This window comes from Ranitomeya variabilis, chromosome 6 (genome assembly GCF_051348905.1).
Source record: "Ranitomeya variabilis isolate aRanVar5 chromosome 6, aRanVar5.hap1, whole genome shotgun sequence".
Classification (NCBI taxonomy): Eukaryota; Metazoa; Chordata; class Amphibia; order Anura; family Dendrobatidae; genus Ranitomeya; species Ranitomeya variabilis.
The window spans coordinates 203304443-203327608 of record NC_135237.1 but is presented as its reverse complement, the minus strand read 5'-3'; the positions used below and the strand labels follow the sequence as shown (position 1 = coordinate 203327608).

The 23166-nt window shown below is 46.4% G+C and overlaps 1 protein-coding gene across 1 annotated transcript in view; it reads left to right on the top strand.

Annotated features, from left to right (window-relative positions):
* The first annotated feature begins 1602 nt into the window (after positions 1–1602).
* The window catches only part of LOC143783250 (uncharacterized), a 54285-nt gene continuing 32721 nt past the window's right edge, over positions 1603–23166 (top strand). The window contains exon 1 of the mRNA XM_077271665.1: positions 1603–1757. Within this exon, the coding sequence (XP_077127780.1) occupies positions 1603–1757 (155 nt within the window). The remainder of the gene's footprint in view (positions 1758–23166) is intronic.

Here is a 23166-nt window from a genome sequence, read left to right as displayed (position 1 = left end):
CAGGGGTGATCCCCATGATGTTCCCTTGTTACTTGAGCAGTGTTTCAATCATTTTCCGATGTTTTTAGACCTTAAAAGGACCCCCGGGGGGGAATCAGGGTAAAAATACTCGAGTTTCCCATAGACTTACATTGGGCTCGTTGCTGGGTCGTGTACCCGAGTATTACAATTTTCCCAACCCGAGCAACGAGCACCCAAGCATTTTATTGCTCTCCCATCACTATTATTTACTCACATTAACAATTTGGAACAAATCAGCAAGAAAAACCCCACTCCACAATTGTCCTAAAAAATAACGGAACATAGAATGAGGCTGCGTGCTCTACTTTTATTCCAGTACAAAAAAGCTCTTAAAAAATCCAAAACAAAATATTATGCAATGGGTGATAGAGCAGGAAAGATTTTATGTAGGAGAATCAAAAAAGGGGAGATAAGAAATAGGATTGCATACTTGAATAAACCTGATGGGACAAAAGTACTAAATCCGATTGACATTGCTAAAGAATTTAGGCAATTGTATTATTCACTATACAACCTGAAAGAGGATCCCCATACAGTTCAGCCTAATTCACAAGAAATTGGTAACTTCCTAGAAAGAATCTCTCTCCCCAAATTATTAGCTAAGCTATGTGATCTAAAACTCCCCTATCTATCATTGAAATAGAACAAATAGTCCGTTCTACTATAAAATCCTCTGCACCAGGCCCGGATGGATTTTCTAACACTTATTATCATTGTTTAGTCAAAACTTTAGCTCCTTACCTTCTAAAAACTTTCAATTTTTGGAAATTAAGTTCTTCAATAAGCCATGAAAACCTTGAAGCAGTAATCACAACCATTCCTAAGCCGGGGAAGCCCCCGAATACTCCTGGCAATTATAGGCCTATCTCCTTAATAAACTGTCATCTAAAAGTATTCTCTAAAATCCTTGGGACCAGAATAATGTCAGTTCTTCCCTCTCTGATAGTTCCTGGATTTGTCCCTGGGAGACAAGCCAAGGACGGCACTAGAAGAGTGATAGACTTGTTGGAGATAGTGGAAACTAGTAAACTCCCCGAAGTACTGCTGTCTCTTGATGCAGAGAAGGGGTTTAATAGAGTGCACTGGGGTTATATGGGAGAGGTTCTGGATAAGTTTTGATTTGTGTGAGATATTAAAAAGACTATATTTGCCCTATTTTCTAATTCGAACATGGTGGTGGGTGCATCTGACTTCACCTCATACCGGTTTGTGATGTCTAATGGCACCCGGCAGAGCTGCCCTCTTTCGCTGGTGTTCTTTGCTTTGCTAATGGAGCCGCTGGCAAAGGCTCTTAGAACCAGGGGCGCCGCTATCATGAGGCCACTTGAGTCGGTTACCTCAGGCGGCCACCTGCTGATAAAAAGGGGGCGGCTTCTGCGGGGGGCCGTTCTTTCAGATGCTGGCTTGTGCCTGCATTTGGCCGCGCTTCTCTCCGTGACATCCTGCTATCCTCCTGTTGTGCCGCTGCCCCCCTTCATACTGGGGGAATATGCACTCTGATTACAGTTCTGGTGTGTGGCTTTTATGCTCCGAGGTCAGCAACTCAGAGAGGGGAGGTGTCCTGCAGGAGAACACTGGCCAATGAACGCTGACACATCACTGACAGAAGAGCTGATCAGTGCTCCTGTCCTCCTGCATGGCGCCTCTTTGAAGGGAAGAACTGAGAGCCTTGAAATAAGATCAGAGCAGCCACCTGTGCTGGAAGATACCAAGGAGAAGCAGCTCCAGTACACAAGGTGACAGATCTCCTGCTGGGCAATCCCGGCAGAGAGAGTGGGTGTGGGGCTCAGCTGCTGCGAGCAGGGGAAGCTGCACATGCACACCAGCCCTCACCCCTGTAGTACAGAGGAGTGTGTGTCTCCATGTGTCTGTGTGTGTGTGTGTTTTGTGTTGTGTGTGGGTTGTCTCTCTGTCTTTGTGTGTAGGTTGTGTCTCTGTGTGGTGTGTGAGTTCTGTCTGTGTGTGTCTGTGTGTGGGTTGCGTGTCTGTGTGGGTTGTGTGTGTCTGCTTGTGTGTGGGTTGCATGTCTGTGTGTGGGTTGTATCCCTGTGTGTTGCATCTCTGTGTGCTTGTATGTGTGTGTCTGTGTGTGGGTTGCGGGTCTGTGTGTGTGTTGCGTGTGTGTCTGCGTGTGTGGGTTGGGTCTGTGTGTGTTGTGTCTCTGTGGGTTGCTTGTCTGTGTGTCTGCTTGTGTGTATGTGCGTGTCTGTGTGTGGGTTGCATATCTGTGTATGGGTTGTGTCTGTGTGTGTGGGTTGTCTATGTGTGTCTGTGTGGGTTGCGTATCTGTGTGTCTACTTGTGTGTGTCTCTGTGTGCCTGTGTGGGTTGCGTGTCTGTGTGTCTACTTGTGTGTGTCTCTGTGTGTGGGTTGCGTGTCTGTCTGTGGGTTGCGTGTCTGTCTGTGGGTTGCATGTCTGTGTCTGCTTGTGTCTGTGTGTGGGTTGCGTGTCTGTGTGTGGGTTGTGTGTCTGTGTCTGCTTGTGTGTGTGTCTGCTTGTAAAAACAAAATAGGCTGACAGCACTCACTGTTAGGTAGAGCACTCGTTCCACATCCAGGGAACCGTCCTGGATACAGCCAACCAGAAAATGTATTGAACAGCGCTCAATCATGCTTGATAAAGACCATGTTATGGTCGAAACGTCGCATTGAACCATGGCTTGAATAAAGTTCGTTTTTAAAGATTTTCTACACCTGGATTGAGCGCTGTTCAATACATTTTCTGTGTGTCTGCTTGTGTCTGTGTGTGGGTTGTGTGTGTGTGGGTTGCGTGTCTATGTGTGGGTTGCGTGTCTGTGTGTATACTTGTGTGTGTCTCTGTGTGTGGGTTGTGTGTCTGTGGGTTGCGTGTCTGTGTGTGGGTTGCGTGTCTGTGTCTGCTTGTGTCTGTGTGTGGGTTGCGTGTCTGTGTGTGGGTTGTGTGTCTGTGTCTGCTTGTGTGTGTCTGCTTGTGTCTGTGTGTGGGTTGCTTGTGTGTGGGTTGCGTGTCTGTGTGTGGGTTGCGTGTCTGTGTGTGGGTTGCATGCCTTTGTGTGGGTTGCGTGTCTGTGTCTGCTTGTGTGTGTGGGTTGCATGTCTGCTAGTGTGTGTCTGTGTGTGAGTTGCATGTGTGTGGGTTGCGTGTGTCTGCTTGTGTGTGTGTCTGTGTGGGTTGGGTGTCTGTGGGTTGTGTCTTTCTGTGTGGTGTGTGGGTTGTCTGTGTGTGTCTGCATGTGTCTGTATGGTCTGTCTGTGGGCTGCGTGTCTGTCTGCTTCTGTGTGTCTGTGTGATTGTCTTTGTGGGTTGCGTGTCTGTGTGTCTGCTTGTGTGTGTCTGTGTGTACGTCTGTGTATGTGTGTGTGGGTTGCGTGTCTGTGTGTGGGTTGCGTGTCTGTGTCTGCTTGTGTCTGTGCCTATGTGTGTGGGTTGCGTGTCTGTGTGTGGGTTGCGTGTCTGTGTCTGCTTGTGTGTGTCTGCTTGTGTCTGTGTGTGGGTTGCGTGTCTGTGTTTGGGTTGCGTGTCTGTGTGTGGGTTGAGTGTCTGTGTCTGCTTGTGTCTGTGTCTATGTGTGTGGGTTGCGTGTCTGCGTGTGGGTTGCGTGCCTGTGTCTGCTTGTGTGTGTGTCTGCTTGTGTCTGTGTGTGGGTTGTGTGTGTGTTGCGTGTCTGTGTGTCTGCTTGTGTGTGTGTCTGTGTGGGTTGCGTGTCTGTGTGTGCGTTGTGTCTTTCTGTGTGGTGTGTGGGTTGTGTCTGTGTGTGTCTGTATGGTCTGTCTGTGGGTTGCGTGTCTCTGTCTGCTTCTGTGTGTCTGTGTGATTGTCTTTGTGGGTTGCTTGTCTGTGTGTGCTTGTATGTGTCTGTGTGTACGTCTGTGTATGTCTTTGTGGGTTGCGTGTCTGTGTGTCTGCTTATATGTGTCTGTGTGTACGTCTGTGTATGTGTGTGGGTTGCGTGTCTGTGTGCGTTGTGTGTCTGTGCGTGGGTTGTGTCTCTGTCTTTGTGTGTAGGTTGTGTCTTTCTGTGTGGTGTGAGAGTTCTTTCTGCGTGTGTGTGGGTTGCGTGTCTGTGTGTGTTGTGTGTGTCTGCTTGTATGTTTGGGTTGCATGTCTGTAGGTGTGTTGTGTCTCTGTGTGTTGTGTCTCTGTGGGTTGCGTGTCTGTGTGTCTGCTTGTATGTGTGTCTGTGTGTGGGTTGCGGGTCTGTGTGTGGGTTGCGTGTGTGTCTTCGTGTGTGGGTTAGGTCTGTGTGTGTTGCGTCTCTCTGGGTTGCTTGTCTGTGTGTATGTGCATGTCTGTGTGTGGGTTGCGTGTCTGTGTGTGGGTTGTTGGTGTGTGGGTTGTGTCTGTGTGTGTGTGGGTTGTGTCTGTGTGGGTTGCGTGTCTGTGTGTCTACTTGTGTGTGTCTCTGTGTGTCTGTGTGGGTTGCGTGTCTGTGTTTGGGTTGCGTGTCTGTGTCTGCTTGTGTCTGTGTGTGGGTTGCGTGTCTGTGTGTGGGTTGCGTGCCTGTGTCTGCTTGTGTGTGTCTGCTTGTGTCTGTGTGTGGGTTGCGTGTGTGGGGGTTGCGTGCCTGTGTGTGGGTTGCATGTCTGTGTCTGCTTGTGTGTGTGGGTTGTCTGTGTGTCTGCTTGTGTGTGTGTCTGTGTGTGAGCTGCGTGTGTGTGGGTTGTGTGTGTCTGCTTGTGTGTGTGTCTGTGCGTGGGTTTTGTCTTTCTGTGTGGTGTGTGGGTTGTGTCTGTGTGTCTGCGTGTGTGTATGGTCTGTCTGTGGGTTGCATGTCTGTGGGTTGCGTGTCTGTGCCTGCTTCTGTGTGTCTGTGTGACTGTCTGTGTGGGTTGCATGTCTGTGTGTCTGCTTGTGTGTGTCTGTGTGTACGTCTGTGTATGTGTGTGTGGGTTGCGTGTCTGTGTGGGTTGTGTGTCTGTGCGTGGGTTGTGTCTCTGTCTTTGTGTAGGTCGTCTTTCTCTGTGGTGTGTGGGTTGTGCCTGTGTGTGTCTGCGTGTGTGGTCTTTGTGGGTTGCGTGTCTGTGTGTGGGTTGCGTCTCTGTGTGTGGGTTGCATCTGTGTGTGGGTTGCGTCTCTGTGTCTGCTTGTGTGGGTTGCGTGTCTGTGTGGGTTGTTTGTGTGTAGGTTGTGTCTTTCTGTGTGGTGTCTGTGTGTGGGTTGCGTGTCTGTGTGTGGGTTGTGTGTCTGTGTGGGTTGTGTCTGTCTTTCTGTGTGGTGTGTGGATTGTGTCTGTGTGTGGGGGTTGTGTGTCTGCGTGTGTGTAGTCTGTCTCTGGTGTGTGGGTTGTGTCTGTGGTGTGGGTTGTGTCTGTGGTGTGTTTGCCTGTGTGTGTGGATTGTGACTCTCTGTGGTGTGTGGGTTGTGTCTCTCTACGTGGTGTGTCGTTGTGCTTGCGTGTGTGTGTTTTATCTCTGTGTGTGTGGGGGGCTGTGTATGTTTGTGCGTTTAGATATCTTGCGAGAATACTGAGGTGTGTATATATATACACTTGTCCTGCAAGCATTTTCTGTGTATATGATGTGTACCTGCTTTGCATCTGTTATATAGCATGTGTGTACTAAGGACATGTATGATGTGCGTGACTATATGATGTGTATGTAATGAGCATGTGTTGTCCAGTATATGTGTGCTGTATATAATGTAATTTAACCCCTTCATCACCTTTGACGTTCATATACGTCAAAGGTTGTATCCTTGCCTTTGATACAATCTCGTACACTGGCAATATAATATATGGAGGACTAGGGGGGTGCATTACAATATATTGATAAATATGGGGTGCATTCTAATATATGGAGGACTATGCGGGGTGCATTATACTATATGGAGGCCTATGGGGAGTGCATTATAATATATTGATGACTATGGGCTGTGCATTATAATATATGGAGGACTATGGGGGTTGCATTATACTATATGGAGGACTATGGGGGGGGCATACTATATGGAGGACTATGGGGGTGCATTATACTATATGGAGGACTATGGGGGTGCACAGAGGCTAGGCTCACCCCTACTTAGAACAAATCCAAGCATACATGGAGTCCGTGTGGGAGATATGGACCATGTGGTGGGATTGTATGCAGATGATGTGATATTATCTCTCACCACTGTGGAGGAGTTCCTGGTGGGTGTCATGGACACCTTAGCTGAATTCTCCAGAATCTCATATTACAAATTAAATGCCACAAAGTCTATCATATTCCCCATAATTATTACACCTTTGGTAAAGGATAGAATACTAGAGCATTTTTTCCTTTAAGTGGGAGGAATTACATATTTGGGAATTAAAATTACAAAATTTGAAAATCTAATTAGGTTGAACTGTGAATCGCTGATTTTGGAAGTTTGTGGGGACTTGGAAAGGTACACTCTTCTCCCACTGTCCTGGGTTGCCAGAATACAAATGGTAAAAATGATGTTTCTGCCTAAGATTACCTACTTGTTTAGATGTCTCCCCCTCAAACTTACAACTAGATGGATAGGGCTCCTACAATCCCTACTTGATAAGTTTATTTGGAAAAACAAAAAAACAGGGTGGCAGTCGGGGCTCTGCATTTCCAATATTACCATGGTGGCATAGGTGTACCAAATCTATCTTTGTACCACAAGGCAGCCATACTCGAGGTCGCAAAGGATTGGTGGGCTGGGGATCTTAATTATAGATGGCTCCAAATAGAAAGACCGTTTGCTCCAAACAGGTCTACTAGACTTTTGCCAGAGATCGAGCTACTAAAGCCTCTGAATTCGAGTTTTCCCTTTTATACCATGTCTTCGTTGATTTCTTATTGGAATAATCTTGATAGAACAGTGATAAAATCCTTATTTAAATTCATTTCTGTAAAAGCGATAAAAGCACACATCTCTGGGTTGTCTCTAGACCTGTGGGTGAAATCAGGTGTAAGCACCCTTGACAAACTCTTAAATGGCCCTGTGTTCCCTTCCTTTGCAGATTTGTCCCAACTTTACAAGATTCCCAAAACATGCTTGTATCAATACCTCCAAATTCGTCATGTTATCCATTTGTATACATTTCCAGCTCGGTGGAGTCCTGACCCATCAGACATTATACAGAAATACTTTAAAGTAGAATACCCAAATGAACATGGATTGTCTCTGTTTTATAGGACTCTTAATTCGTCAGTGGAGATGGTCAAACTCCCCTATATGAATGTCTGGGAGGAAGCACTCTCTTTCTCATCCACCCCCGAACACTGGTGGATTGTGGCCACATTTACTCAAAGGCACTCCTCCTGCATTAATCATCTTGAACAACTAAAGAAGATACATATGAACTGGTATCTGACCCCTTAGAAAATTTCCAAATTTAACAAATCATATTCCTCACTATACTGGAAGGGATGTGGGAAATAACGGGATCTGGGTCATGTGTGGTGGTGATGCCCCAAGATAAGAGGATTGTGGAATCGAGTGGCAGACTTAATTAGGACATTGATAGGTTTCCCTTTAACCCTAGAGGGCCCTTGGCAGTCTTAAATATTGGGTTGGACCTCCTTCCCCCACACTTAGTTCCAGTCATCACCCATGTTCTAACAGCGGCCCGTCAGAGCTTGGCAAGGCACTGGAGGGAAACTACTACCGCCACACAGGAGGAACTCATTGGTAGGATATAGGGTTGAGCGACTTTCATTTTTTTAAGATCGAGTCGGGTTTTGTGAAACCCGACTTTGTCCAGAGTCGAGTCGAGTGCAGTCGGCCGATTATCGCTAAAAGTCGGGGATCGACCGAAACACGAAACCCAATGCAAGTCAATGGGGAAGCATAGTCGGCAGTGAGTGGAGGCCAGGAAAACACCTACAGTGCCCATTTTAATGCCAAAAACATCCATTCTTGTTTCTGAAGCTTGTCAATCTTAATTAACTTTATAATAATAGTTGGGCATAGGAAATTGGGGGTCATTTGGCAAAAGTTGTGGGGGGTAGGGCTGGTTCAAGGCTTTAGTGGGCCCAGGAAACGTGGACTACGTCACGGCGGTGGAGCAGGGAGAGGTAAGTATTTCAACGTTGCAAGTGCTGTGATCCTGAGCAAGCAGGGGGGCACACTTGTTCGCATTGGCACTGGCACAGGGCCCCTCAAAGTACAGCGGTGTGTTTGCACGGCGGGGGCGCCTCCCACCAGCAGCGACACTTTTGCGTACTCTGAGGGGCCCTGTGCCAGTGACGTCGCCAACGAGTATGCCCCCCCACCTGATGAAGGAACCTGCACTTTCATCTGCACCTTCCTCTTTGTCCCTGTGTAAGGTGGTATAACATGCGGGAAGGGGAACCTTACTTTCAGCAGGGTCAGATTCTGGCTGTGTAGAGTGCAAGGGGAATGTAGTGGTCTAGGTCAATGTACCAGCAGACTCATCTAGCAGTGGCTGGGCAATGGGCAGGATGAGGAGGAAACAGATATAGGGCCAAAAAATAAAGTAGGCTAAATGCAGTTCAAAATTGGTAACAGGACAGGACTAAACAGGCGGCATTGCTTTGTTCAGTGGAGTAGCAAACCCAGGAGCAGCAGACACTGTTTTAAGGGCCCAACCACACTAGTAGGCCAAATGCAGTTTAATATCTGATACTATAGGCCCAAAGCCAGAAGGTTGAAGCTCAGCTTTATTCAGTTGAGGGCAAACACCAGGGAGGGGTAGACACCGTTAGTAGGCCGTAACCAAAGTTGAAGGCCAAATGCAGTTTAATATCTGATACTATAGGCCGAAAGCCAGAAGGTTGAAGCTCAGCTTTATTCAGTTGAGGAAAAACACCAGGGAGGGGCAGACACAGTTAGTAGGCCCTAACCACCAATTTTTAAAAACACAGCACTTAATGAGAGCCAGAAGGTTGAAGCTCAGCTTTATTCAGTTGAGGAAAAACACCAGGGAGGGGCAGACACCGTTAGTAGGCCCTAACCACCAATTTTTAAAAACACAGCACTTAATGAGAGCCAGAAGGATGAAGCTCAGCTTTATTCAGTTGAGGACAAACACCAGGCAGGGGCAGACACCGTTAGTAGGCTGTAACCAAAGTTGAAGGCCAAATGCAGTTTAATTTCTGATACTATAGGCCGAAAGCCAGAAGGTGGAAGCTCCGATTTAGACAGTGGAGGACAATTTGAATTAGGGACTGCAGACAGACTTAGTAGGCTGTCCCCTGTGGACCATGCATCCAACACATTAACCCATTGCGCCGTAATGGACACGTAATCTTCCGTGGCCATGCCTACAGGTCCATGCGTCTGTTGTCAGGTGCACCTTTGTACTCACAGATTGCCAGAGTGCATGGACAATGCGGTCTTCTACATGCTGGTGGAGGGTTGGGATGGCTTTTCTCGCAAAAGAAGTGTCGACTGGTTAGCTTGTAGCGTGGTACAGCGTAGTCCATCATTAATAGGCCTTATTAATAGTAAATAAAATATATAACTAGGCTCTATGAACTTTTAAATAGGTTCCAGGGGTACACGGGCAGCATTGGTGTGGTCAGTGGAGGAGTATTGCAAGTAGGGGCCGCAGACAGGCTCACAAAGGCCTAAAATAACAAACAGTAGGCAGTCATGGCAGTTTTACATCGGTTACATGGATACACAGGCAGGCACTCCAGGCAGCATTGTGGTCAGTGGAGGAGTATTGCAAGTAGGGGCCGCAGACAGGCTCACAAAGGCCTAACATAACGAACAGTAGGCAGTCATGGCAGTTTTACATCGGTTACATGGATACACAGGCAGGCAGCATTGTGGTCAGTGGAGGAGTAATGCAAGTAGGGACGGCAGACAGGCTATCAAAGGCCTAAAATAACCAACAATAGGCTCATGGCAGTTTTACATCGGTTACATGGATACACAGGCAGGCAGCATTGTGGTCAGTGGAGGAGTATTGCAAGGAGTGTCTGACACAGTTAGTACTCCAAAAAAATAAATAGATGTGAATGTCTCGCAAAACAACTATAAGTAAAAAAAGGGTGGCATGCTTAGGTACAGGGGTGGGCTCATCTGCAGAGTTTATGACAAAGTAATTTGGCAGTAAATTAGTATTTACTGGTGTCAATATAGGACACTGACCCAGACTACATTAACTAGCATCATAGATGCAAACAAATTGGTATTGTTTGTCATTGCCAGGCATTGAATGATGTCAGTGCATAGACTAAACATTGGTGGAGCTGAGCGAGATAATTTTGCACGTGGTACAGCACAGTTTGAGCTGGAGGGGGGGGGACTCTCTTGTGACCGGCGGTACCGCCCCAGGGCCCCTCATGTTACAACGGTGTGTCTGACGATGGGTGCGCACCACCACCGCCAGAGACACTACATTGTACTATGAGGGACCCAGTGGCAATGCCGTCGACCAAAAGCGGGCACACCCGCCTCTTCAGACAATCAGCACTGTAACGGGTGCTTGCGCCAAGTGGCGAGACAACGGCCCCATGGGGGGATTTTTCCCATTGGGGGAGGTGTAAACATGTCTTATGCTGGACAAACAGCTGCTGCAAATTAACAGATTGGAACACTCAGTAAGACCAGTCCACAAGCAAGACCTTTTTATAGGAAAGCTAGGTGTCAGCCGGGAAAGGTGGGGCAAAATAATTTGAAATCCAGGAGTGGTTCATTTTAATGAAGGTGAGATCATCCACATTTTGGGTAGCCAGACGAGTCCTTTTTTCGGTTAATATTGAACCAGCAGCACTGAATACTCTTTCTGATAGCACACTAGCTGCTGGGCAAGCAAGCTCCTGCAACGCATATTCTGCCAATTCAGGCCAGGTGTCTAATTTTGATGCCCAGTAATCAAATGGGAATGACGGTTGAGGGAGAACATCGATAAGGGAAGAAAAATAGTTAGTAACCATACTGGACAAATGTTGTCTCCTGTCACTTTGAATAGATGCTGCAGTACCTGTCCTGTCTGCAGTCATTGCGAAATCACTCCACAACCTGGTCAGAAAACCCCTCTGTCCAACGCCACTTCTGATCTGAATCAAACGGTCTACAAGAGTAGTTTGTTTGCTTGCTAAGATTTGTTCGAGGTTCTCATGTGGCATAATATTTTGCAATTTGCCTTTATAGCGAGGGTCAAGGATGCAGGCCAACCAGTAATCGTCATCGCTCATCATTTTAGTAATGCGTGGGTCCTTTTTGAGGATACGTAAGGCATAATCCGCCATGTGGGCCAAAGTTCCTGTTGGCAAATCTGCGGTTGTGCTGGTTTGAGGGGCAGTTACAGGCAAATCTACGTCACTTGTCTCCCTTAAAAAAACAGAACCCGGCCTTGCAACGCCACTAATTTCTGTTGGCCCAGGAGAAGCTTCCTCATTAAAAAAGTACTCATCCCCATCATCCTCCTCGTTCTCCTCCTCCTCTTCGCCCACTACCGCGTCCTCTACACGGCCCTGACCAGACAATGGCTGACTGTCATCAAGGCTTTCCGCTTCCTCGGCTGCAGACGCCTGCTCCTTTATGTGCGTCAAACTTTGCATTAGCAGACGCATTAGGGGGATGCTCATGCTTATTATTGCGTTGTCTGCACTAACCAGCCGTGTGCATTCCTCAAAACACTGAAGGACTTGACACAGGTCTTGTAGCTTCGACCACTACACACCTGACAACTCCATGTCTGCCATCCAACTGCCTGCCCGTGTATGTGTATCCTCCCACAAAAACATAACAGCACGCCTCTGTTCGCACAGTCTCTGAAGCATGTGCAGTGTGGAGTTCCACCTTGTTGAAATGTCGATGATTAGGCGATGCTGGGGAAGGTTCAAAGACCGCTGATAGTTCTGCATACGGCTGGAGTGTAAGGGCGAACGGCGGATATGCGAGCAAAGTCTGCGCACTCTGAGGAGCAGGTCGGGTAACCCAGGATAACTTTTCAGGAAGCACTGCACCACCAGGTTTAAGGTGTGAGCCAGGCAAGGAATGTGTTTCAGTTGGGAAAGGGCTATGGCAGCCATGAAATTCCTTCCGTTATCACTCACTACCTTGCCTGCCTCAAGATGTACAGTGCCCAGCCATGACTGAGTTTCATTCTGCAAGAACTCGGACAGAACTTCCGCGGTGTGTCTGTTGTCGCCCAAACACTTCATTGCCAATACAGCCTGCTGACGCTTGCCACTAGCTGTCTCATAATGGCACACCTGGTGTGCAACAGTGGCAGCTGCGGATGGAGTGGATGTGCGACTGGGGTGTGTGGACGAGCTCTCGCTTCTGCATGAGGAGGAGGAAGAGGAGGAGGGGGGGCGAACGCCTACAGCCAACTCTTTCCTTGACCGTGGACTAGGCAAAACTGTCCCAATATTGCTGTCCCCTGTGGACCCTGCATCCACCACATTCACCCAGTGTGCCGTGATGGACATGAAACGTCCCTGGCCATGCCTACTGGTCCATGCATCTGTTGTCAGGTGCACCTTTGTAGTCACAGACTGCCTGAGTGCATGGACGATGCGGTCTTTAACATGCTGTTGGAGGGCTGGGATGGCTTTTCTACAAAAGAAGTGCCGACTGGGTAGCTCGTAGCGTGGTACAGCGTAGTCCATCAGCGCTTTGAAAGCTTCGCTTTCAACTAACCGGTAGGGCATCATCTCTAATGAGATTAGTCTAGCAATGTGGGCGTTCAAACCCTGTGTACGCGGATGCGAGGATGAGTACTTCCTTTTCCTAACAAGAGTCTCATGTAGGGTGAGCTGGACTGGAGAGCTGGAGATCGTGGAACTAGCGGTGGTGCCGGTGGACATGGGTGAGTGAGAGAGGGTTGGAGATGGTATTCTTTCCGGTGCCCTACATGCAGTGTTTCCTACTACTAACCTGGTGATTCCCTGACTGCTTTGGCCTGGCGACGAAAGCTGCACAGATACTGCAGGTGGTGTGGGAAATGGTCGGCTTACAGGGAGGGAAGGGATGTAGCGTTGCTGATTAGCTTCATTGGCCGAGGGTGCTGCAACCTTTAGGGACGTTTGGTAGTTAGTCCAGGCTTGCAAATGCATGGTGGATAAATGTCTATGCATGCAACTTGTATTTAGACTTTTAAGATTCTGACCTCTGCTTAAGGTAGTTGAACATTTTTGACAGATGACTTTGCGCTGATCATTTGGATGTTGTTTAAAAAAATGCCAGACTGCACTCTTTCTACTATCGGATACCATTTCAGGCATTGCAGACTGAACTTCTTTAACCGGATGGCCACGCTGTCCTCCAACTGGTTTTGGTTTTGCCACGCGTTTTTGGCCAGATACGGGCCCGGTAGATGGAACCTGTTGTGATGTTGATGCCTGCTGCGGCTCCTCCTCCTCCGCTTCAGAACTACTGCCGCCTGCACCCTGTTCCCTCAATGGCTGCCAATCGGGGTCCACAACTGGGTCATCTATGACCTCCTCTTCTATGTCGTGTGCGATTTCGTCTGTGTCACCGTGTAAGCCGGTGGTATAGCGTCCGTGACGGGGCACCATAGTCTCCGCTGGGTTTGATTCTGCCTCAGTACACTGCGAGGGCAATGTTCTGGTCTGAGTCAAAGGAACAGCATAGTAATCTGGCTGTGGCTGTGCATCTGTGCACTCCATGTCCGATTCAACTTCTAATGGACATGGCCTGTTAACTGTTTCACTGTCTAACCCAGGAACAGTATGTGTAAAGAGCTCCATGGAGTAACCCGTTGTGTCTCCTGACGCATCCTTCTCTCTTGTTCTGGGTGAAGAAGACAAGGAAGCGACTTGTCCCTGACCGGGAGCATCCACTGACGATGCACTGCTCTGACATTTGGCACTTTCCGAGGAGGAGGCGAAAGAGCTAGAGGCAGAGTCAGCAATGAAAGCCAATACTTGTTCCTGCTGCTCCGGCTTCTAAAGTGGTTTTCCTACTCCCAGAAAAGAGAGCGTTCGAGGCCTTGTGTAGCCAGACAAGGAACCTGGCTCAACAACTCGAGACTTAGGTGTTGTACTGCTTTTACCACGACCACCTGATGCTCCACCACCACTACCATCATTACCAGCTGACAATGACCGCCCACGGCCATGACCTCTTCCACTAGACTTCCTCATTGCTTGCAAAACGTAACCAAAGTAACACTATTTGTTACTGTAAAACAACTTATAAGGTGAACTCAAACTTCTGTAGGATTTATATATACCTTTATAGGTGCCTGACACTGAAAGGAAAATCAGGCCCAATGTTACACACTAGGTTTTCTGTGGCCCAATAATTTGAAACAGATGGCACACACAGGCCCAGCACTCAAGCAGAAATGCCAATCTTAATCCCCCACTATTTTTTTTTTTTTCTGGGAGAATTTACCCCCCCCCCCAAAAAAAAGGACAAGTATTACACAGTGTTTTCGGTGCCACACAATGAGAGAGAGATGCCACACACAGCAATGGCACGGAGTCAGACTTGACAATATTTATCTCCCACTAATTTTTTTTTTTGGAAAAGGGAGAATTTAGAAAAAAAAAAAAAAAAGGACAAGTATTACACAGTGTTTTCAGTGCCACACAATGAGAGAGAGATGCCACACACAGCAATGGCACGGAGTCAGACTTGACAATATTTATCTCCCACTAATTTTTTTTTTTGGAAAAGGGAGAATTTAGAAAAAAAAAAAAAAAAAAAAGGACAAGTATTACACAGTGTTTTCAGTGCCACACAATGAGAGAGAGATGCCACACACAGCAATGGCATGGAGGCAGACTTGACAATATTTATCTCCCACTAATTTTTTTTTTGGAAAAGGGAGAATTTAGAAAAAGAAAAAAAAAGACAAGTATTACACAGTGTTGTCGGTGCCACACAATGAGAGAGAGATGCCTCACACAGCAATGGCACGGAGGCAGACTTGCCAATATTTATCTCCCTGCAGTTATCTCAGAAAAGTATGGCAGGCAGCTGTAAAAGGACTGCTGCACACAAAAGTGTGGACAAACACACAAGATAGCTGTGCAGAAAGGAAGGAAAAACAGGATTTGTGCTTTGAAAAAAGCAGTTGGTTTGCACAGCGGCGTACACACAGGCACAGCAACGCAGCTATCAGGGTCAGGGAGCCTTCTAGTGCAGCCCAATGAGCCACAGCGCTGAGGAAAAAAAAATGTAGCTTCCACTGTCCCTGCAAACAAAAGGTGGTGTTGGACAGTGGAAATCGCTACAGCACAAGCGGTTTGTGGCTTTATGTACCCTGCCTATCACTATCCCTGCTTCTGAAGAAGCGGCAGCAACCTCTCCCTACGCTCACATCAGCAGCAGTAAGATGGCGGTCGGCGGGAACGCCCCTTTATAGCCCCTGTGACGCCGCAGAAAGCAAGCCAATCACTGCAATGCCCTTCTCTAAGATGGTGGGGACTGAGATCTATGTCATGACGCTGCCCACACTCTGCGTCCACCTTCATTGGCTGAGAAATGGCGCTTTTAGCGTCATTGAAACGCGACTTTGGCGCGAAAGTCGCGTACCGCATGACAGACCCCACACAGGGATCGGCTCGGTTTCATGAGACGCCGACTTTGCCAAAAGTCGGCGACTTATGAAAATAAACGATCCGTTTCGCTCAACCCTAGTAGGATATGTTGTTTGGTTCATTTGATAAAGCAAAAAGAACAAGTCAGTCGCCAGTGGGAGATTTGTGAGGTTTCTGGACTGGCGTTAGCTCACACTTTAAGATGGTCTTCATATTTTTCCTGGTTTTTCTGGTCTTCTCATAATTAGATTGGTCAGATTGTTATATAAAAATGTTTACAACAAAGCTCCTAAAGCTCCACTATCCATTAATTTACCTTTTGTGTACAATCCTGGCTGCCCCTTTCCTTCTGTGTGGTCATTTCTTTCACTCTCTTCTCCTATAATATTCAGTTTAAAATTGGTTTGTACTAGTGGTGATTATTTGAACACGACTGTTATACTGATATAATTGTGTAAACAAGTTATTTCTGTTATAAGATTTAATTGAATAAAAATTTATTGAAAAAAAAATTCCTGGTTTTATTTTTGACAAAATTCAAATTTGCATGTTTTAGCTGGCATTGTAAAGTGATGGGGAATATGTATTCCACTATATTGCTAACTATTTTGCATGAGGGAGGGTCCTCCCAAATGTAGGAGTGAGAGCCCTCACAAATGTTAAAGGAAAAAATAAAGCCATAATGCTCCCTCCCACATACGCTAAAGAAGAGGTATAATTTTTTTAAATTTCTTTTATTTTTCATTACATACATGTAATTATGAAGGAAATAATGTTTCTTAGCATTGTTCCCTTTAAAAAAAATGTCTTAGTTTGGTTTAGTAGGTCTTTTTAAAAATCCGTAAAACCGGTGCAATAGTCTAACAACATTATTCCCAGATACCATTTATGAGTAAGAAAGGCAAGCAGGCATCTTCTTCATGCTGTTCCCATTTAGGCTGGAGTCACACTAGTCTGTAATACGGACGAGTGCTATGTGATAAAAAATCGCATAGCACTCTGACCAGTATTTCTCTATGGGGCAGCTCACATCTTCCGTTTTTTTCTCATCCGTATTACACTTGTGAGTGAAATCGCAGCATGCTGAAATTGTCAGCGTATCTCAGCTGAGAATCACCAATGCAAGTCTATGGGTGCGAGAAAAAATCGCACAGCACACGGACCATCAGTGTGACTTGCGAGAAATTCTCAGGCATTGGGCAGGTGACCGGAAAGGCTCAGCCATTATTTGCTCATTTTGCAAGTGTGTGAGAAAATCTCACCATACGGATGAGATACGGATGACACACGGATACTTTTTTGAGAAAAAAAAGCATCCTGGCATTGCACACGGATGAGATACGGATCACCATACGGAGAACATTTGTGCGATTGTCAGCAGACAAAATCGGACTGATTTTTTATACATTTTGTGTGACTCCAGCCTTAGTTTTAGCTCTTTCCCATCAATTTCAGCTTTTTTCCCATGCCCCCATGTTTGTTGGTTCCAGCTAAAAAATATTCGGCTTTCCCATGGACTTGCATTGGATTTGTTATTTGGTACAAATACACGGGTATTAGAAATTATTTTTGCCTATTTTCCTGAATCCAATTATTTTACTATTCGATCATCACTAGTAATGACTAATAGTTATAATCACACAGAGCAGTGAGGTCAGAAGTGCAAACTGTCAGTCATTATATGACTCTAACTGTTAACCTGTGTCTGACCCCATAGATCTTTACAGCTCATTTAGATACTAAGAAAAATTTGGATTTCTCTGGAATAAAACATCGGATCTCAGATATCAAGATATTATTTTATTCAACTTCATATGAGCTGTATGCCCACTTAGATGGCTTAGGAGGGTTGTTGATCTTAGGCTACAGTCACATTACCAGTATTTAGTTAGTATTTCACATCAGCTTTAGTAAACCAAAACCAGGAGTGGGTCAAACATGCAGAATTGGTGCAAGTGTTTGTATTATATTTTTCCTCTGACAGTTCCAGTCCTGATTTTGGATTACAAATACTGATGTAAAATGCTGACCAAATGCTGATAATTAGTGATGCGCGAACGTGCTCGCCACTACTCGTTACTCGCCCGAGTATCAGTGTACTCGCCGAGCACCGAGCATTTCCGGGATTACTCGGTGGGAACTGGTGTCTCCACCCAGCATTTTTGGTGGACTTTAGAGACCCAATCACACTGCAGGGATTGTCTGCCAGGCCATGGAATGCCGCAGCCATCTTTGTTGTGGTCGTGCAGTGACTGGCACAGCATCATCACGAGTATAAGAGACCAGGCGCCGCATTCCCGGATTCAGCGAATGTAGGGAGAGCTGCTGCAGAGATAGAGTCAGAATTGTGGTTTTAATAGTTACTGTAGGTCAGCAACTGTTAAATCCACAACTGCTGAGAAACCAACAGTCCTTTTTAGGGCTAATTTGTGGGTCCCGAGATTGAAGCGCTAGGTAGGCAGGGCACAGCATATCCACATCAATGCAAGGTCTGCAGGCACTGTATGTGTGTACATAGCTCCAACTGCATCCCTCCCAAAGCTCCATAACTGTCTGCTGCTGCTTATTTAGTATATACCTAGTTGCAGTTTTCATTTTTTTTTCCTTTTTTCCAAAAATTCACCCCCCAAAAAAATATACAGTCTGTTCTGTAAGACTGATGCCTGTTTAAAAATCATAGTTTGTCAGACATACATAGCATAGTTGTGTGTGCTAGCCTTGTGCCACTGTTTTTTTTTTTTTTTTAATTCATCCAAAAGCCCCCAAAAAATTAATACAGTCTGTTATGTCAGGCTGAGTCCGGTGTATCTGTTTTTGAAAAACCATATTTCCACAGGCATACGTAGCATAGTTCTGTGTGCTAGCCTGGGTCAATTTTTTTTTTGTTTACATTCACCAAAAAGCAAAAAACAAATTAATACAGTCTGTTAAGTCAGACTGAGTCCTGGTGTATCTGTTTTTGAAAAATCAAATTTCCGCAGTAGCATAGTTCTGTGTGATAGCCTTGTGCCACTTTTTTTCTGGTTTTAAATTCACCAAAGAACAAAAAAGGCCTCATATATCTGCGTGCTCCAAGTTTGGGCATTTTAGGCTGGTTTTTCACTGATTTGCTGTCTGTGACTCTACTTATATTCAGCACTATTTTGCATTTTAAAAAATGCAGGCCACATATTTGGCAGTGTGGTATTTCTGTGATAGGCCTCATATATCTGCATGCTCCAAGTTTGGGCATTTTAGGCCATTAGTCCAGTTTTTTTCCTGTCTGTTACTTTTCTTATATACAGCACTATTTTGCATTTAAAAAAAGATAGGCCACATGTTTGGCAATGTGGTATTTCCGTGACAGGCCTCATATATCTGGGTGCTCCAAGTTTGGGCATTTTAGGCCGGTTTTCCACTATTTTGGTGTCTGTTACTCTACTTATATAGAGCACTATTTTGCATAAAAGAAAATACAGGCCATATATTTGGCAGTGTTGTATTTCCATGACAGGCCTCATATATCTGCGTGCTCCAAGTTTGGGCATTTTAGGGCGGTTTTCCACTGTTTTGGTGTCTGTTACTCTACTTATATACAGCACTATTTTGTATTAAAAAAAAATAAAAAATACAGGCCACATATGGAACAGTGTGGTATTTCGTGAAAAATACTTCTCTTTCAAGTTGTTATGGCTGCTTCATTACTGTCTTAAATGCTCCAACTACTACTACCACCATCATCATCTTCTGCCTAGAGGCAGTCATTGCGCTGCACATAGAAAGTCTGAGAAGCAGAGTGTGAACTCTTGGGCGGTGTTCTACTCTGTCTCTGTATTTTGAAGGCATTGTCTCCCACCAATAAAAGCAGTACTGCCATAAAGCAAGGAGCCATGTGCCCAATGACCGCCAGATAGCGAGGCACCGTGCGCTCCATTAACGTGAGTACAGCGCACGTGCTCAGTAGAGAGAGACAGTTCATGCTCCGTGTTCAGCTTTTCTAAACAATAATTAAAGGTCACAGAGGACGTTGGTATGGTCAGCAAGGTACTCCCTCTGCATTTTCCCAAATTTGCACTCCTTCTGAGAGTCCACCATGCCTCAGGGCCAGGGCGATGGGAGGGTCTGAGAAAACTCTCCCCGAACTTTGCCATTGTTTCACTACCTCTGCTGGATTGGAGTTGTGTCTCTCTCACCTGTACCCCTTACTTGGCCAACGAACTGGACCTCTTCTGCCAGCGTTTTCAGATGGGAATTTTTTAAATAATTCAGCAAGAAAGGCCCTATGGTCCTCCAACATTGTAGTACACCTGTCTGCTTCTGGAACAAGAGATATAAAGTTCTCCTTGTAGCGTGGGTCTAGAAGTGTCAACAATCAGTATTGCCTGTCACTAGTGTTGAGCGATACCTTCCGATATGCATTGGTATCGGATAGTATCGGCCGATACTGGCAAAATATCGGATCTCGCCGATACCGATACCCGATACCAATGCATTTCAATGGGACGCAAAGTATCGGAATGGTTCCCAGGGTCTGAAGTAGAGAAAACTCTCCTTCAGGCCCTGGGATCATTATTCATGTGTAAAATAAAAAAAAAAAATAAAAAATATGGATATACTCACCTCTCCGGCGGCCCCTGGATCTTACCGCTGTAACCGGGAGCCTCCGTTCCTAAGAATGAGCGCGTGAAGGGCCTTCGATGACGTCGCGGCTTCTGATTGGTCGCGTGACCGCTCATGTGACCGCTCACGCGACCAATCACAAGCCGCGACGTCATCGCAGGTCCTTCACGGGCTCATTCTTAGGAACTGAGGCTCCTGGTTACAGCGGTGAGGTCCAGGGGCCGCCGGAGAGGTGAGTATATGGATATATATCCATATACTCACCTCTCCGGCGGCCCCTGGACCTTATCGCTGTAACCGGGAGCCTCTGTTCCTAAGAATGAGCCCATGAAGGACCTGCGATGACTGATGATTTTATTTTAATTCTTTATTTTACACATGAATATGGATCCGATACCGATTCCCGATATCACAAAAGTATCGGAACTCGGTATCGGAATTCCGATACCGCAAGTATCGGCCGATACCCGATACTTGCGGTATCGGAATGCTCAACACTACCTGTCACCCAAAATTTTGAGAACGCGAGGGTGACGGGAAAGGCAGCATAACTGTTATGGACCTGGTGGTTAGGTGCACCTGGAATGACCTGATGGTTAAACTAGAAGACAGGACCAGCTCTGGGAAGTGGGAACTCTGCTGACCGCAAATCCTAATCCTATAACACACACTCTAGAAATAGCTGTGGAGCGTACCTAACTCTCCCTAGACGCCTCTTCACAGCCTAAGAGCTAACTACCCCTAAAGATAGGAAAATAAGCCTTACCTTTAGTGTTGAGCATTCCGATACCGCAAGTATCGGGTATCGGCCGATACTTGCGGTATCAGAATTCCGATACCGGGATTCCGATACTTGCCGCGTATCGGATACCGGAATCGGAAGTTCCAAGATTCAAAATGCAGAAATTCAGCCAATGAGAATGATTCCAAGTGTGGGCACATCCTGTTTAGCATGGAGGGCATGAAACTACTGGCAAGGCTGTGATTGGCTGCTGAAATGATGTCATGATGCAGTTTAAAAGTCGCTGGCGCCATTTTGCGATCACTCTGCTGTGAATTCAGTTAGTGACAGGACGCTGTTTGCTGACTGAGGGACAGTTTAGAGATAGCGATTTGCTTCTTTGTGCTTTCCAAAGGCTAATTTAGCAACCGCTGTGTTCACCTACTATTCACCTTGCTTTTGCCTTGTAGCGCTGTTTTCACAGCGATCTGCAAGGTCTGTGTGTGTGTGTGTGTGTGTGTGAGTGCAGCCCACTCTCTAGTCTGAGTGCAGCCACATAGGCCATCCATAGCTGGTTGTATTCAGTTCAGGGAGGGTGGTTCATTGCCTCATACTGTTCTTTTTTTTTTTTTTTTCAAGTAGTGTAGTCTGCTGCTAATTTATTCAAAAAAATCCTATTAGTGTCTTTCCACCCGTCTCCAGCTAATTTGTGGAAAAACACTACATAGGATAACGTAGAGGAGGGTTTTTGGGCCTTGCAGCGCCGTTTACGGCTGTCTGCACGGTCTCCGTGTGACTGCAGCTCGCCCTGTAGTCTGTGAGCAGCCGTAGCCTGGTTGTCTCCAGCTCAGGGTTGTTCACTGCGTCATACCGCCAAATCAATTTTCATTTTGTTTTAAGTAGTGCAGGCTGCTGCACATTTTTTCAAAAAATTCCTATTAGTGTCTTTCCACCCGTCTCCAGCTAATTTGTGGAAAAACACTACATAGGATAATGTAGAGGAGGGTTTTTGGGCCTTGCAGCGCCGTTTACGGCTGTCTGCATGGTCTCCGTGTGACTGCAGCTCGCCCTGTAGTCTGTGAGCAGCCGTAGCCTGGTTGTCTCCAGCTCAGGGTTGTTCACTGCGTCATACCGCCAAATCAATTTTCATTTTGTTTTAAGTAGTGCAGGCTGCTGCACATTTTTTCAAAAAATTCCTATTAATGTCTTTCCACCCGTCTCCAGCTAGTTTGTGGAAAAACACTACATAGGATAACGTAGAGGAGGGTTTTTGGGCCTTGCAGCGCCGTTTACGGCTGTCTGCACGGTCTCCGTGTGACTGCAGCTCGCCCTGTAGTCTGTGAGCAGCCATAGCCTGGTTGTCTCCAGCTCAGGGTTGTTCACTGCGTCATACCGCCAAATCAATTTTCATTTTGTTTTAAGTAGTGCAGGCTGCTGCACATTTTTTCAAAAAATTCCTATTAGTGTCTTTCCACCCGTCTCCAGCTAATTTGTGGAAAAACACTACATAGGATAACGTAGAGGAGGGTTTTTGGGCCTTGCAGCGCCGTTTACGGCTGTCTGCACGGTCTCCGTGTGACTGCAGCTCGCCCTGTAGTCTGTGAGCAGCCATAGCCTGGTTGTCTCCAGCTCAGGGTTCTTCACTGCGTCATACCGCCAAATCAATTTTCATTTTGTTTTAAGTAGTGCAGGCTGCTGCACATTTTTTCAAAAAAATCCTATTAGTGTCTTTCCACCCGTCTCCAGCTAACTTGTGGAAAAACACTACATAGGATAACGTAGAGGAGGGTTTTTGGGCCTTGCAGCGCCGTTTACGTCTGTCTGCACGGTCTCCGTGTGACTGCAGCTCTATCCGTTGTCAGTTCAGCCCCCAAAAAATAAATAAATAATAAAGTTCACCAAACACACCAGTTACACCACTTTACATTTGTGTAGGCCACATTAGCTCATATTAAAGTCTAGTCCACACTTTAGAAAATTAGTGTTTCTTATACCTGTTAGGAGGAGTTGCTCAGGAATAAGCACACAAAGCCGTTAGTACTTTTCTGCTTATCTTTATCAGTCAACCAAGATGAAGAAGGCAGTGAGTAAGGCACGTGGGCGTGGGTGTGGGCGCGGAGCAGGGAGGGGACGTGGGGATTCTGTGCCTGCTGCGGGCACCGGTGACTCATCAGCACCCACTTTCACCAGGGAACAGTCATTCATGCGCAGCTTTGTCGCAGAGCGCCGTACACCGCTGCTGCGTGAAGAACAAATTGAAGCCGTTGTCGGATGGATGGCAGCTAATGCATCAACTTCAATTAGTGCCACATCCTCTCAGACACAGAGCACTGGAGAGCAGCCATCTGTCTCTTCACCACCTGCCAAATTGCCCAGGCAGACAGAGAGCCCAGGACAGGAGCCGTCTCTACTTCTGTTCT